Source organism: Lycium barbarum, chromosome 8 (genome assembly GCF_019175385.1).
Source record: "Lycium barbarum isolate Lr01 chromosome 8, ASM1917538v2, whole genome shotgun sequence".
In the NCBI taxonomy this organism is placed as follows: domain Eukaryota; kingdom Viridiplantae; phylum Streptophyta; class Magnoliopsida; order Solanales; family Solanaceae; genus Lycium; species Lycium barbarum.
Window position 1 is genome coordinate 102,728,161 of NC_083344.1, and position 17,710 is coordinate 102,745,870.

The 17,710-nt window shown below is 35.9% G+C and overlaps 2 protein-coding genes across 5 annotated transcripts; one reads left to right on the forward strand and one right to left on the reverse strand.

Moving 5' to 3' along the window:
* The first annotated feature begins 1,337 nt into the window (after positions 1 to 1,337).
* On the forward strand, positions 1,338 to 5,983 carry LOC132605202 (uncharacterized). 4 transcript variants are annotated; one of them, XM_060318420.1, is made up of 9 exons: positions 1,338 to 1,925; positions 2,542 to 3,597; positions 3,696 to 3,729; positions 3,827 to 3,937; positions 4,020 to 4,212; positions 4,334 to 4,438; positions 4,576 to 4,668; positions 4,820 to 4,867; positions 5,095 to 5,983. In XM_060318420.1, exons 4-9 carry the CDS (start codon positions 3,848 to 3,850, stop codon positions 5,193 to 5,195), a joined length of 630 nt encoding a protein of 209 aa, XP_060174403.1. In that variant the 5' UTR covers positions 1,338 to 1,925; positions 2,542 to 3,597; positions 3,696 to 3,729; positions 3,827 to 3,847; the 3' UTR covers positions 5,196 to 5,983. The 4 variants fall into 4 exon arrangements, with proteins under 4 accessions (XP_060174403.1, XP_060174401.1, XP_060174404.1 ...); XM_060318418.1 differs by having other exon boundaries at positions 3,827 to 4,212; XM_060318421.1 differs by having other exon boundaries at positions 3,827 to 4,212; positions 5,658 to 5,983.
* A 9,240-nt stretch (positions 5,984 to 15,223) lies between these two features.
* LOC132608047 (uncharacterized) lies at positions 15,224 to 16,309 on the reverse strand. Its single transcript, XM_060322123.1, has 2 exons — positions 15,983 to 16,309; positions 15,224 to 15,916 (listed from the first exon to the last, which is right to left on the reverse strand). The coding sequence occupies exons 1-2, from the start codon at positions 16,307 to 16,309 to the stop codon at positions 15,224 to 15,226; spliced, it is 1,020 nt and encodes a 339-aa protein (XP_060178106.1).
* Between the last annotated feature and the right edge of the window lie 1,401 nt (positions 16,310 to 17,710).

A 17,710-nucleotide genomic window follows, 5' to 3' on the forward strand; every position in this document is an offset into this window, starting at 1 on the left:
GTGTTAGAATTGACTCGGAATGGATTACCTTAATGTCTTGGATTGATGGGAGAAGAGGAACTTCGTTCTAGGGCTTGAGGGAATGAAAAATAGAATTATAAGTCTCAATGGTGTATATATACTTAACTGCATTGGGAGAAATACGGACCATAAACATGGTCTGTATTTTGAGATACGGTCTGTATTTATGGACCGTATTTTATCATGGCACACAATAGAATGTCGAGGCTGAACGTTTCACATAATATGGACACAAAATACGGACCGTTTTTACAGGCCGTATTTCATTAGACAGTTTTGTGACCCTTCAGTAAAACGGTTATAACTTTTTGTACAGATGTGTGTTTGACCTCCATAATATACCATTGAAAAGTTATTTCAAAGGAATACAACTTTTATCAAGGAAGGTTTCCCAAATTCCCAAATAATAAAGGGTTGATAGTCGCTTGAAGTAAGACCTTCTGCAAACTCACTTGAAAACATACTCCGTAGAGTGGCTTCCAACTTTGCTTTGTCCAAAGACTCTTCTTATGATTTGATTAGTCTTCAAAACACCTCCCATACTCCTCATATTGGTTTCATTATACCCCCGTCTTACGAGTCGAACTCTATCCTGAATGCACGAGGTGTTACACCTCTGTTACACAAATGGTGCAAATATACCGTTTTTGCTGATGATTATTCTTTTAAGTATCATTTACCTTATGTTTTAATTTTAAAAATGTCACGTGACTTTAAAAAAAAGTCTACCCATTTTTCTAGTAGATGTATTTTCTAAAGCCATGTGGTAATTTTATTTTCTTGTGGGTTGGGTTTGGATCATTTAAAAAAATGGGTAAACTTATTTTTTTTAAAGTCATGGATATATTTTTTTTAAACGAAGTAGATCCGACCCACCAGAAAAAAAATACCACGGGGCCATAAAAAAATAAGTCTACTAAAAGAAGTGGATAGACTTATATTTTTAAAGGCACGTGGTATTTGTTTATATTAAAAAATAGGAAAAATGACCTAATAATGCTACTTAAGACTCTATATTACAAAACATAAGAATATTTTTCCTTATATACAACACATAACAACTTAATTACTAAACATTAACTTAATTACTAAACATACCAGATTTAAAATTAATGTGACTTTCCATGATTTTGGGCCCTTTTTTAGGAAGATGATCTGGATTTTAATTTTTGGCTTAATAATAGCATAGTATGGTTTATTTATTTTTTTGCTGAAGGATAGTAGATTTAGTTTCAACTTTCAATGTCTTTATCAAAAAAGATTTTTCTCTCTCTTTCAATCTCTCTCTCCTCCCCTCATCGTTATCAAAAAGATTTTTCTCTCTTTCAATCTCTCTCTCTCTCTCTTCTCCTCTGTAGCGGTTCAAAAACACCATCACTCAAACCCAAATTTCATCTTCTCTCCTAATAACAAATGTTTTCATCTTCCTGACAAACAATTTTACTCCAATTTTGATGTTTGTTGGCTAATAGCAACTCTTTTTCAATCTACATTTTTTTAATTCATCTTTATTGTTGAAACAATGAGTAAAAAAATTTCAATGGAGACTCCTACTCGTAAAATCAACAGGCTAATTGCCATATCAAGCCCGAAAATAGGGCCCATTCCCAGCTTTGATTCGCATGCATTCACTCAAAGTCCTGTTAAGAAAGGGGGAAAATCACCTACTGTTACAGTAGTTCAACAAAAAATGCGGGAAAGAAATTTTACCTATAAAGTCCAAAGAAATCATCTACGATTCTGATTTTGAAGGCGAAATCGGTTGTCCTACTGCTAAGAAAAACAAGGTCGACAGTGTGGAAATAGCAAAAGGGAAGAAAAAAATTGAGGCTCCTAATTTTATTAAAAAAAGGGTTAAAAAAGGTAAAACATCAAAGAGGACGCATGACAAACCTAAATTGAAGGTATAAACAAGTATTTATACTTCAATTATTGTTTTATGGTCAAATGATTGGTATAAATTTTGTATAGAAAATGGTATGTTTCATTTTTATTTTGGTTTTTATTATTTTGTGTATGAATCTTGTATAATTTAGGTATATTTTAGTATATAAACCGGAGCCATATTTGCAAGGCATACATTATTTATATTTTTAGTATTTTGTTCAAATGTGGTTAATACATACCCTTTTCATACACCTTTATGAGAATCGGGCTGTTTCAACAATGAGATGTCCTTGAATACTGAATGTATGAAATGTATATCTTTCAGTTAATTGAAATTGCTTCTTTTAGTCTTATCTTTTCATTTTCTTCTGCCCCAAGAGCATGCACTCTATTTGGAAAATGTTAGTTTAACCATTGATATGTATCCTATAAAGTTATTGGATTCCATTACAGTTCTCCTGAGTATGCTCAACAAGCATTTCGACCTTAAGGGCTCCTCTAAATATCGTCAAATTAATTTGTATAGAGAATGGTAGTTTTCATTTTTATAGTTGGATCTTATTATTTTTGTATGAATATTGGTCTCGAATTTCTATAGTAATAATAAAATTTTGTTATTTATTATATATTCAGGTAAAGAAGATGCCAACTCACTTTTGTTCTTACACCAACATCAAAGCTACTGATAATATAAAGGGGCGACTAAAGGGAAGCAATTGCAGATGCATAGGGATTCCCCATTTGGATATTTCTTGATTTACCGAATATCAAGGTTCACCCACAGCTCATTCGTAGCTTGATGTATGCAGAGACTGAAAACGAGAGGGATGATATATTTATTGTCATGTTGAATGGGAACGAGCTCTATTTTGGCATAAGAGAATCTGCCATTATCATGGTTTGAAATGCGGCATGCCGAGTGATTTCATTTCAGACCCTAATTCACCAAACAGATTAATGAATAGTTACTTTCTTGATAAAAAAAAAGTACCAAAGAGTGAGCTGATAAGGATTTTTGAAGAAAAACTAGTTTGGGGATGACGATCTTATGAAAATTGCCATTCTGTACTTTATTAGTACATTCCTATTCTCAACTGAGACTTCGAAAGCTTATGTATCTAAGTTGCACTTTGACTTAGTTGAGAGTGGTGAATATAGACACTATCCTTGTGGAAATGAATGTTTTAAGGATACACTTGGTTCGGTTAGTCATAAGTTGAGTGGTGATCCAACATATTATAGGTTTGGGGGCTTTCCACTTGCTTTGCAAGTATGGTTCAATGAGTGTTGCTCAAAGGTTGATCCTTTGGTTGCTACCCGTATTGGAAACCACACTCCCCGTATTCTTAACTGGAAAACATCCCAAGAAATATTGTACTTTGACTACCTGAAGAAGGGTATGTTCAAAACATATGGGATTCAGCTGCATAAGAACAGTTTCAAAATCATACATACATATTTCATAAATACACATGTTATATTTCAATGTTTGCCTAGAATCGCTAACTTGTGAATACATGTATATGTTTCTGTTTGTGCTAGGTGGTTTTTTCCAACATCGCCCCAACAAATAATGAATTTATACTTTTCAATGAGTTATCGGATGTGCCACGACCACACACTACCACACCTGATACCCCTTCTGTACATGGTGCTGAGTTCGAGGCATTGAAGAATGAAGTTGTAAATGTATGTATGGAATTCACCAGATTTTTTTTTTACAATTTTATGTAATGATTTTGATTCAGTTAACACAATATCACTAATTGTTTTCTCCATCTTTATAGGTTCGCGAAGATTTGAAACTATTTTCAAGAGAAGGTATCTGATTGGATTATATAAATTATAAAGTTCATTATGTTTTTTCATTGTAGTAAACAAATTATCATTAATTTTGTTGTTTAATGTTTATTTTCAGGTAGATGATGATTTTAAACAGATGAAGCACCATATGGACAAATCATTCAGCGACATACTAGTAGAGATCAAGTCCTCAAATGGCAAGAAAACTGAAAATTATGAATTTGAGGTCATTTTTATTATCTGTGATGGTGCCTCCTCTGTATTATCCATCTATTTTTAAGTTTACTTATGCATACATTAATAAACAGGGTTCTGGAGGTGTTAAGGTCATTGAGGAAAAACGAAAAACAAGCAGCGACCAGAATGAAGAGTATCCAGACATACGAGCTGATTTTGATGAACAAGAGGCTAAGGGTGAGGTTGATTGGGAGGATGGATGTGTGCCAATATCTGGTCAAGATGCAGCATATTGGAAGAATCAAAGTCATTCTGGAACTTCAAGTAAATTTTCTTAATATCTTGCACATTCCACACCCTTAAACAGATTTATAAGAGATGTATAAAAAGTGTATGAAAAGGTTTTCAGTTAATATTTCGAGACATAATTGCCATACTTATTTAGGTATGAAAAATGTAGTTGGTGTGCATGACGGATTTGGTGAAGCGTGTGATAAAGGTCTAGATGATCCTGAAGCATTGAAGAATCAAAGTCATTCTTTTACTTCAAGTAAATTTCTTATTATCTACCATATTTCACACCCATAAAAACATTTATGAAAGATGTATAAAAAGTGTATGAAAAAATTATTCAGTTAATATTTTAGGATTTAATTTTCTATACATATCTTTGGATGCAACATGTAGTTGGTGTGCATGATGGATTTGGTGAAGCCTGTGGTAATGGTCTATTTAATCAAGAAGCCTTCAAGATTCATACGAACAATGATCCTATTTCAGGTAAGGACTTCACTCTTCATTTACATATATTTTGCATAGTTCACACACATAAGCACATGTATGAAATATGTATAAATATTGTATGACAAATGGTTTCATGAAAGATTTTAAGACTTATTTCTAATACATATGTTTTGTATGAATAATGAAGTTAGTGTGCATGATGGAGTTGCTGAAGCACGTGATAAATGTCTAGATGGTAAGACTATTAGTTTGATGCAATTTAAATGTGATTGAGTTGTTGTGCATGATGGAGTTGCTCTATATTACAAAACATAAGGACTTCACTCTTCATTTAAATGTATTTTTCATAGTTCACACACATAAGCACATATATGAAATATGTATAAATATTGTATGACAAATGGTTTCATGAAAGATTTTAAGACTTATTTCTAATACATATGTTTTGTATGTATAATGAAGTTATTGTGCATGATGGGGTTGTTAAAGCACGTGATAAATGTCTAGATGGTAAGACTATTAGTTTGATGCAATTTAAACGACTTATTAAATATATGCTATAAAAATTTTGAAATTTTGAATTTTTCGTATCATTCTTTAGATGATGTGGTTGCTGGAATTGATAATTTGGGTAATTTGTGCTATTCTGCCTATAAGGACTGAGTCTAGATGACATTGAATTGCCTCCATATAGCGAGACTCAAATTGTTGCTATTGAAACCAATTACAATCGCAACATTGTTACTCCTGAACTACAACCACGACTCAGAAATCCTGGAAAGTATTGATCATCTCCTTATGTAGGTTTTAGTTCAGTTGGCAGCGGCACGGGAAAATCTCCTAAATACTTCAACATAAAACATCCGTTTGCAAATTACAATGGATTTGATGTTGATGATGCACTGCTCAATGAATTTACCACTTGGGTATATGCTAAAGTGTCTAAAAGAAAGAATAGGTTTGTATAACATATATTATTTATTTACCTATTTCTTCTGCAATGATTGACTGTTTTTGTGTTCCAGAATTTCAGCCTACACTATAAAGGATAATAAGATTGCCAATCCTTATGATTTGGGAATTAAGAGAGTAGACAGAATGGAGTGGTTCTACACTGTCGTTCAGACTGGGAAAGCGTGGGAAGACTCGGTATGTTGTCTCCAAACCATAAATCAGATATATTAAAAAAAACTAAATTTGATTTGTATGAAATCAATATGAATTGTTGTCTGAAATAATATTGTTTTGATTGTTGACTAATTGGAATTGTATTTTTTTTATTTGATCTCCATTTATTTGGAGGAGGATTCTTGATTTTTTGTCCTTGTTGGATTTCAAGATTCTATGCTTAACAGTGAATTATTTGTTTAACTAAATTTCAAGTACAATATTCGGTGTGACCCTTTAGGGGTGTTGCAAAATTGGTATTCTTAGGTTGAGATGCCATGTTTAGGATATGTGTGTGGACTGTATGATTTTCATGCTACATCATGTATTAAATTTGTATGAAAAGTAACTTGTTAAATATCCAGTTGTGTATCAAATGTGTATAAATAATGATGTGTAATGTATAAACTCATAAGAGACAGTTCTATCGAATACTTAATTACAGAAATATTTTACCATGTCTAATTCATATTTTAATTGACATCCTTTTTTAGCCTGTCGATGTCATTATGCATTACTTGATGAAAAAGGAAAAGTATGGTTCAAATAACCAAGTGAGATACACAACAACTGATTGTTTTTTCGTAAAGTGGGTTGAGGAGATCCACAAGCAATACAAGGTGTATAACAAAGATAAGCGTTTTATTACTGCTGATCATAAAGCGGCGAAAATTATTCGTAAATTTAACGTGGTCGCAAATATCGCTTGGGATAGAGTTGATTATGTGCTCTTCCCAATCAATTTAAGCGAAGAATATCATTGGGTGTTGGCTTTGTTATGTATCAAAAGCAGGTGTCTCTACGTCTATGATTCATTTCCGGGTGGAGCTATGCATACTAATTCAATTCGAGAAGTCATTGAAATTCTGGCAACTATGGATCTAATGTACTTGCTATTAGCATAGTTCCTTCATAAGTTGATTTTAGACGGGTGCCATCAACCACTACTATAGGCCTACAATACTCCCATCCTCTAATACAAGTATCCAATGCTACAAAGGAATACAAGAAGCGGTCTTCCTCTGTTTTTCCCAAACTAATGACTGAGCCCGGATATGTCTTCTCCAGAATGTATAAGTAGTTGGGCAACTTATTGTACGATTCAGTTGGATCCTTTTGCAACATGTTTGATGCCTTTTCCTTCGCTCTATAAGCTTGCATGTAGGTCATTGTTAAACCATGTTGTTTCCTCATGTCCGATGCTATATCCTTCGGGGTGTATACTCTTTTTGGATCTTCATACTTATCCATTATCATAATTCCAACAACCCCTGAAGTTGCTTGACGTCTTGAATAAATCCTATCTCTTAACAAGCATGAATGTTGATTAAAAAATTTTCTAATTTTGAAATGCCTCGAATCATTCAGACTTGACGATTTAAAACACCAAGAGCAGTCGTCCGCAGAGCATTCAAGAAAATAGCTATTGTTCGATAAAAAATTAATTTCAGAAACAGATATAGAGCCTGTTTGGATGGGCTTAAAAAAAGCAGCATTTTCAGCTTATAAGCTGCTTTTTTAAAGTTAAGCCAAACAAACCCAATTAATTTTTTGGGCTTATTTCAAGCACAAAATGGCTTTAAGCTGACCAGCCAAACACTCAAAAAAGCTGAAAACAGCTTATAGCCAACTTATAAGCCAATCCAAACGGGCTCATATATACAGTTTTCATAGATATATGATAGAACAGTCCTACACTATATATATATAATTGAAAAGTTTATTTTCGTAAATGTATCATACATATTTTATTCAACATGTATAGAAATAACAGTAATTGTTTCATACCTTTTTGAACTAGACCTTCTAACCCGAAATTGAAATTGCTTCAAAAAGGCGTGGTTCTTCATAACCGCAACAAGTGTATACTGGTGCTTATAAATCTATTTTTCCGTGACAAATTCATATTGAGTGTCACTTATTATTCCATTTCTTTCACATTCCAAGACCTCAACTTCTACAATTGGAACCATAGCATTCATCTGAATTGTATTTCCATTGTGTGAAGGTTGATTTTCCCATCCGGCTTGTATAGAATGCGAACTGCTTCCTTCTTCTTGATGGAATTCAATTAAGTCCATAGTTGTATCCTTCAGCGTAATACATAAAGGATACTTACTAAAGAAGTTTTTATTTTCCTTTTTCTGGTCTAAATATACATGGACACCCATATCGTTGTGTATGATCATTGGTGGGCATCTATCACTAACAATGTATTTAATCTCCAATACTTGAATTGTGGTATCTATTCCTAGTTAAGCAGAGACCAATCCACTGAAATTCGAATTGGCATCGTATAATATTCCTTCAATTTCATAATCTATGTATCTACCTGTTAAAAAGTTAATAAAAAACACATTATTTACAAGATTATGATACATATATAATACAAAGTACATACACAGTATCAACACATTACAAAAATCAACATATATACCTATTACATTCAACTTTTATACATATTTTATACACAACTTTTCATGAAACATATCATATGCTATTAAACAGACACAATACATAAAAAATACTCGGCATTAAGATATACCCACCTGATGCGTCCCATCTTCCATTGTGTTGCACCATTATTGAATGAATTGTGCTATCTGGCATTGCTAGAGTACGAAATTTTTTATCCAAAACTTTTGATATTCAACGTTTTATGTGTCACGACCCAAATTACGGATCGTGCGGGCACCTACCTTATTGCCACCTGATCGGTGAACCCTTACCAACCAACCCCTTTGTAAAGTTGTTTTGAAAGCAAATCCAACCAACAGTAGTAAATAAAATGAACATTACGAAGACATTCTTTAATTATTTAGAACAACTCAACTTTCCCAAGGATCTAGTCTAGACAGGTACAAAAGCTTCTAAATTACAGAGAGATAACAAAATTAAAAAGACACAGCTTTTCCGCCTTCGGAACGAGATAAACAGAAGCTGTAGGAAGATATCTGCCACTGCAACTAAGGAAACCTTCAAGCAACAACCTGAAACACATCTACACCCCAAAGGATGTAGCAAGAGTAGTATCAGTACACCACAAGTACTGGTAAGCATCATAGGTCGACTAAGATTAGTTCACGCAACACGATATAAAATCAAACAGAATAAACAGATGGGTATCGTCGTAACACCTTTTTACATCCTACCCATACTTAAACAGTTATGACATAAACATATTCGTATCCCATTACCATGTCAACGCAACACTAGGAAGTAAGGACCAACAGACAACAACATTTACATTTAAGATAGACTCTTGGACCAATTAGACCCCGACAATTAAAAAGGATAGACCTCAACCTCACTATCAACCAATACTCAGTGGGATCACTAATCCTTACCTTTTTCCACCTTACTTTAACATACTCGAAATTTATCGATTAGACTTAATCAACACACAATCCACAATGGACACCAGACTCAAACCACTTATCAAGTATCAAGTAAGAACAAGTAAAGAAATGCAATCAATGATAGCAAATCAACATACTTCCAAACACTTAGCCACGCTAATGGGGTCGACTCGACCTACCTTCCCTTATTTATCAACAGATTACGAGGTTACTTGTAACGCCTCACCTCCACAATCATGAGGAAATCAATTGTAACTTACCAGAAGGAACCATGACTATATGTCATCCAACCGGAATCAGCTCTGTCACCATCACAAATAAGAACACACAAGTATAATGAGATCAATGTTAGTATCATATCCGTACACACATGTTAAATAGTAATGTTTTCCCAAATAGCCAAGACCTGCAGTGGACTCATGGTATCCATGTACCACTCACTCCGGAACTGACCTCGGATCACGAGCCCATAACTAGGCCACATCCTCACCCCCTGTCCAATGTGCCTTTTCATATTTATATTTATAGTATAGGTTCGAGCCGTGAAAACAGCCTCTTGCAGAAATGCAAGGTAAGGCTGCGTACAATAGACCCTTCTGGTCCGGCCCTTCCCCGAGCCCCGCGCATAGCGGGAGCTTAGTGTACCAGGCTGCGCTTTTTTATCTCATCTCAATGTTTTTTCGTTCCGACAATCAATAAGGATCGTGAACAATCAATGTATCAGTCTCAAGAGTACAAGTCACTATGTCACGAGTCATAAACAAGACTTAAGAAATCAACCCCTTAACAATGTGGATACCCCACGAAGATTCGTACAATAAGAATACAAGTCATCACACAACAGTCATACCAAGACTCGGACTCGACTCATCCATAACATGAATAAGAAATCACTCCGAATCAACAAGGAAGTAAATACTGATGGTTCCTGCATGCTCGGTACATAAAATAACAACAACATGAATGCCCGATGAGGACACCTACAATTTAACAACATGTCGCCCCCACCCATGGTACAATAAGACTCTATTGTGGCCAACTCGGTAATTGCACATACCCCACCATACTAACTATATCAGTAACAAAACCATATTCACTACTTTGCTTCCCTTTTTGGGCCTATCAACTACACATCTTGGTTCACTTCTTTACCTAATGGCACGATACCCACAGAAAATCAGCATTTATCTTAACTTAAACAATATTCAACCGAATTTCGTGTCCAAAGACCTAATCATGCTTTCTCCCGTCAATTCTATAGCATATGTACGATTTATTAATCAAAGTATAACTCAAGTAAACCATAACCTACCTCGTTGCCGAACAGCTATCACGAACATTCATGGAATATCCACCATCCCGTCTTGGATCTGGAAATCGTGATAGAGAAATCTTTAAGGCAGATAACGCGAAGGATCTTTGAAGGGCTACCTTTCCCTAGTCATCAAGTGTTTTACTCTGGGAATACCCTAATGACGGCTTAGAAGAGGGGTTTTGTGGACAAAAAGGGTTAAATCCTGAAATAAATCCATTAAACGCGGGTACTGGTCCGCATATACCGCTGCAGCGGACTGCATCGTTCACCCGCTACGGCGAAGATATCCTCCCTAGGCCCACAACTCTTTAACTCTTATCTAATTCAATTATGAATTAATATTACACTTAAAACTTCCCCGTGGACAGATCTTATGACGATACACTTGGTTTTCGTACACGGGCTGAGGAAGGTCCAATAACGACCAGGCGGGTCGTTACATTATGAGTTTTGAAATTTCAATTACTATAATTGAATTTTAAGCCTCTTCAATCGTAATAGGGAGAATATGCCGCTTAATGGAATCAATTTCAAACTGCCATGAATTATGGTGGAATTGGGGAGAGAAAATCGCAGGGAGATATTATGGGGAGAAAGATACTGAACGGTTACGTGATTTTTGGGTTATGATTTACTGTATATTATTTTTTTTACTGTAGTTGTTATTTTGTATAGGTTTTGTAAGTTCTCTAATGTTAGGTTTTGCAAACTGAAAAGTATCGTCATATTTTGTAAATACACCCTCGATCTATGTATATATATGTTTTTCTCCCTAGAAAATAAGCTAAATGATTTTTTTTTAAATAATTATGTGAGTGTATATTTGCACCATTTCTGTAATGGCAGGGATATATATATGCACCACTTTTTTAAGGAGGAGTGTATCTGCTCCAAAGCACAAAGTTGAGGAGTATATTTGCACCTTTTCCCTTATGAGAATGCACATCTAGATGTCTCAGATCATTCTCACTGTGTCTAGTGGACATCCAACACTAATGTGGCATGACGTGACACATAAACTTTAAAGTTGTGTAAATGATTATTTTGTAAGTTGGAATGGTCTGGTAGACTCGAAACAATGGTGAATCGAGTCTTGATGAAGATTGAAGAAACCTTAGAAACTAGAGAGAAGATAAGTGGGGAGAGAGAATTATATTTTCAGAAAAGGTAAAACAAATGAATTAATGAATTGTTGACCCTGAAAGGTCTGGTCCGTGTACTTATTACAATTGGGCCGGGTCCTGGGCCACTTTCCAATACAAAGTGCTGAATAATAAAACTGAGCTAAAACTAAAATATGGGCTGGTGTCTAAGTAGGCCCAACACCCCTCCTCAAGTTGGAGGGGGATACCACGCCAAGCTTGCCAAGCAGCCCATGATGAAGAAACCTGAAAGAGACTTAGTCAAAATGTCAGCCAATTGTGAAGTAGTAGACACATGATGTAGAGATATCAAACCATCGCCCAAACAGTCCCGAACATAGTGACAGTCAATGTCAATATGTTTGGTCCGTTCATGGAAGACAGGATTTTTGGCAATGTGTAGAGCAGCCTGACTGTCGCAAAATATAGGAACTGGACTTATGTAAGGCAAACCGAGATCACCGAATAACCTGACCAACCAAGCAATTTCAGCAATAACCTTGCGCAAAGCCCGATACTCAGCCTCAGCGGAGGATAAAGAAATTGTTGCTTGTTTCTTACTTTTCCATGAAATAGGAGAGCCACCAAAGGTGATATAAAAACCAGTGATGGACATGCGAGACTAAGCACAAGCAGCCCAGTCTGAATCAGAGTAAGCCACCAGTGAAGTATCAGAAGAATTAGAGAGCAAGATGCCCTGATCTGGTGCATTAAGTAAATAGCGAAGCACATGTAAGGCACCAAGCATGTGAGGCACTTGAGGGTTTTGGAGAAACTGACTTAAGTGCTGAACTGAGAAGGCAATATCTGGCCTAGTATGTTGCAAAAAATTCAATTTCCCAACAATTCTTCTCTATGTACTAGGATCAGTTGGAGGTGCAGACATATCAGTAGTCAGCTTGACAGAACTGTCCAAAGGTGCAACGACTAGAGTGAAATTCTGACAATGGAACTCAAACAGTAGATCAGTAGCAAACTTGTGTTGAGACATGACATAGTCGTGAAAATGTTTGATAACCTCCAAGCCCAAAAAATAGTGTATGGAACCAAGATCCTTGATCTTGAACTGAGAGTCTAAGTAGGCCTTTAAACTGTCCATTTCAGAAATATCATCCCCAGCAAGAAAAATATCATCAACGTAGACTGCCAAAATAGTGAGGGAGGAGACAGATCTTTTGGTGAAAAGGGAGTAGTCATTTTTGCTTGAAATGTAGCCTGTACTTAACAAAGCTTCAGACAATTTGGAGAACCATTGTCTAGAAGCCTGTTTGAGGCCATAAAGGGATTTTTTGAGCTTGCAAACCAAAGGGACATAATTGGATGATGTAGAGGATATCTGGAGACCAAGAGGAATCTTCATATACACATCCTCATGAAGATCCCCATGCAAAAAAGCATTGTTGACATCTAGCTGATAAACAGTCTAATTCAACTTAGTAGCCAAATATAGAAGGCATTTGATGGTGGTGAACTTAATAACTAGGGAAAAGGTTTCAATATAATCAATCCCTTCCTTTTGAGTATCACCTCTTACCACCAGCCTTGCTTTATACCGTTCAATGGACCCATCAGATTTTTGTTTGATCTTATAGACCTATTTACAAGGGATTGGCTTTTTGTGGGGAGGGAGAGGAACAATATCCCAGGTGTGGTTGGCGTCAAGGGCAGCAAATTCCTGTAGCATAGCCTCTTGCCAGGAAGGCTGAGAAGCAGCCTGTTGGTAAAACAAGGGCTCTTGCATTTGTAACTCAACAGAAGTAGTCTTAGGCACCGATTCAGGTGGAGAAATAACAGAAGAGCAATGATAATCATGAAGATAAGAAGGAGTGTGTTTAGGTCTACTGGACTGTCTAGAAGCAGGAACAGAAAGTGAAGCTGGAGGATTAGGAACTGGAGGAAGAACCTGAGAAGGGTCCGGAGCAGGAGGAACTATAGTACGAGGGACATCAAGAAGTTGAGAGGGAGAAGAGGAGGGGGAAGGTGAGGCAGATGGAACATTAACAAAGGTTGAAGGATTGGCAGGAAAAGTACTGTGAGAATGATTGGAATAAGGGAATACATGTTCATGGAATATGACATCTCTGGAATAGAAAACAGAGTGAGTGGACAAATCCAACAATTTATATCCTTTCTTACCACAAGGATAACCTATAAAAACACATTTGATGGCTCTAGACTGAAATTTATCCTTTCCCGGTTTGGGTGTGCTGGCAAAGCAAAGACAACCAAAGGATTTGAGATGATCATATGTGGGAGGAGAGTGGTGCAGTTTCTCATAAGGGGTAATGTTGCCTAAAACAGAAGAGGGTAGTTTATTAATGAGATAGGTAATAATTTGTAGGATGATTGGATTGAAATAAAAGGGCTCTAGATATTTCTAGGAGGTGTTTGTGTTTTTTTTCAACAACCCCATTCTGTTGAGGTGTGTGAGGTATAGAAGTTTGGTGCAAGATGCCAGATTCATTGAAAAGCATGGTTGCTTCAGAACTGCCACCTAGTTCAAGGGCATTATCTGATCTGAAAGTTTGAATGGAGGAGTGGAAGTGAGTTTGTACCATCTTGGTGAAAGCTTTGATGGCAGAAAAAGCACTACCCTTAGAAGCAAGGAGGTGTGTCCATGTAGCTCTAGAGAAATCATCCACAATAGTAAGAAAATACCTATACCCATTGTATGTTCTAGTGTGATAGGGACCTCATGTGTCTAAATGAACTAATTGGAAAGGTTTAGTGGACTGAATATTGCTATGAGGAAATGATAGCCTTTATTGCCTAGCCATGGGGTATATTGAACATATAAAAGGTTGTTTTGTGGATACTTTATCAGAAAGATAAGGAATTGACTTCATTTTATTGAAAGGCATGTGCCCTAACCTTTGATGCCAGAACAAATCCATCTTATTCATAGGAGAGGGATTAAAATGGGGCATAACATTGGTAGTGCAATTAGAGATGGTAGGAGAAACAGTGGCATTACAATCAGAGATAGTAGGATGAACAGTGGCATTAATAGTGGCATTACAATCAGAAATAATAGGATTCACAGAATGGGAATCAGGTGCCTTATTGGAAAGACTGCGGGTATTAACAACAGGTGAAACAGAAATAGATTGTTGAGGTAAATTTGGAATGAGGAAGTACAGTCCTTGTGCTGCTTTACCAATTTCCAGTGGCCTCTTCAGAGAAGGGCCCTGTAGAAAACAAGAGGAAATGCTGAAAATGGCCAAACACTGTAACTAGAGGATTAATTGATAAATTGAAATGAGATTAAATTGAAATGAGGGAACCAAGAGGACATTGTGTAAAATTATATCCTGTTTAAGGTTTATAAAACCAGTAGATACAACCTTAACTTTATATCCATTTGGTAGAGTAATTAGGTAAGGTTTAGATAGAGGTTGGACATTGTGTAAAAGATGTTTATATGGCGTCATATGATTAGTGGCACCTGAATCAAGTATCCAAGGACAACTACCAAACTGAGCAGACAAACACTGAATAACATTACTAACTACAGGAAATTGAGTAATAGGAAGATTGCTCACACCTGCAAAATTGGCAAAGCCAAATTCTTCAGCAGAAGATGAGGGAGCAGGAGACATGTGAGCCTATTAGAAATGTGCTATGAGATGCTGAACCTGCTCCTTACTATAACCAGGTGAACCAGAGGCTTTCCCAGTGTTGTTCAAGAATTCAGATATGTTGGCCTCAGTTTGAACACAAGAAGCTAATTTATTGTTCTTGGTGAACTTGAAATCAGGGGGGTAGCCATGGAGCCTATGGCATTTCTCAACAACATGACCAGAGCTTTTACAGTATTTGCTGAATAAGGAAGAATTTTTGTGATGTTTAGGGTCAAACTGCATTCTTTGATTGGTATTATTTGGATATTTTGGATCAAATTGCACTCTCTGATTATAAGTTCTACCAGAATTTTGGCTAGCAGAGGCAGAGAATGAAGAAGATTCACCAGAGAAACTGGATGAACAAGGTCTGGTCTCCTTTTGACTTTCATCTTGTTGAAGCAAAGAATATGCTTTACTCATGGATGGTAAAGGGGACAACATCAAAATGGTACTTTTGACAGTGGAATAGTTGTCATTTAGACCACTGAGGAATTGTAGGAGATGTTGGTCCTCTATGAACTTAGGAAGGGCACCACAAGTGCATGTAGGCCCAACATAAGCAGATGAAAGCTCATCCCAAAGTCTCCTCAGCTTGGTGAAGTATGAGGCAATATCAGAGGTTCCTTGTGTAGTGGAACTGACTTCTCTTTGAATATAAATGTATTTTGACCCGTTTGACTAACCAAATATCTCATTGATGTCATTCCAAACATCTTGAGCAGTAGGTAGACACATAACACTCACAGTAATCTCTCTAGTCAAAGAATTTGTAATCCATGCTTTTACCATATCATTACACCTTTCCCAAAATGAATATAAAGGTGAATCAACTTTAGGTTTCTTTATTTTTCCAGTCACTATCCCTAATTTGTTTTTAGCTGAAAGTGAGGTTACCATGCTACTGCGCCAGTGTACAAAACCAATACCATTAAAAGGCATGGTGACAAGTTGACTACCAAGACTATCAGATGGGTGAACGTAGAAGGGGTGAGAAGAATCTATAGTGAACTCTTCGAAACCGTCAGTATTCGAGTTGTTAGGGTTTGAGACACTAGTCGTATTTCTCGTCATGACTAAAATCGAGAGTCAATAGTGGAATGACGATTCACCAACAACCAGCAACAATCAACACAAAATCAAAACAGAAACCAACTCAACCCTTAAAACACCAAAAAAACACCAGATATACCAACGAATACGAACAATCGCGGAAGCAAAATACCAGAATTAGGTCAAAATTTCACAAATATCGCCAGATCTGTAACAATGAACTACTCAAAAATGTATTTTGGTAGAAGATAGAGATTACCGTTCTTCTTCTTAAACCTGAAGAAGCAAGGTCTTTTCAACAACGAAAAAACAAATAAAACGAACCAAAAACGATCAGAATCGAAGAAAAATTTCGACCTCAACTTCAATTGCGGGTAAGACTGATCGAAAGCTTATGAAGAGACGAATCGATTGTCATGCTCTGTGTTATACCCCGTATTTTTGCATATTCGGAAAATTCGAAATAATTACGATTTGTAAGGAATAAGGTCATATGTGGATTTGAACTTATATATGTAGGTTGTTCATGAAAAATATTGGTGTGGAAGTGTTGGAGAAGGCCAAGGGCAAAAATTGGAATTTTGGAAATTTGTTCAGGAATTACAAAACGAGATTTTAATGAATTGGGCTCAAAATAAAATAAGAAAAGTTTGAAGCCCAAAACAAGGGGGTGGCCGGCCATGCAATGGCCCAAGCCCTTGGAGTTTAATTAATTTTCCATGTGATTAATTATATAAAGGAGGCTAGGTTCAAGAAACTTCAAGAAAAAAAAACAAAAGTGAAATCAAGAACAAACAAGGAGGAGAAAAACGGCCAAGAGAAAGGAGAAAAGAAAGAAAAAATTCCCAAGCTTTCAACCTTGATTCAAGACTTATAATTTTCTTGAATTCTTATCAAGTTCAATATTCTCTACAAAGTAGTACAATTATTTTGGCAAGAAACTATCTTTGGTGGCAAGGAGAACTTGTTGGAAAAGGTAAGAATTTTTATGTTCTTTTTATGTTATGAAGTTTTGTTTGTGTTGTAGTATATGGAAATGAGTAGAAACTATGAAAATATAGAAGTTTGCAAGTGGATGTGTATGTATGTAGTTGGCCGTATGTGAGCATTTTTGTGTAAGTAATATGAGTTGAATTTTTATGTTGAATTCTAGTTGTGGATATGGTGTAATTCATATTAGAAATGAAAGTGGAATGAAATTGATGGAAGTTGGAAAAATGGATGTTGGCCGTGTGGTATGGGAATTGAAATGAAAATGAATTAACTTTGTTTGATATGTTAATTGTGTTGTTATGGCCTTGTGAAGTGGATGGAAGAATAATGGTTTAAGCTAAAGAATTTGTTGTTAAGTTGTTGTCGGAAAGTATGTTGTTTTAGTATGATCATATGAAATTAAGAAAAAGAAGTGGTTAAGGTGTAAAT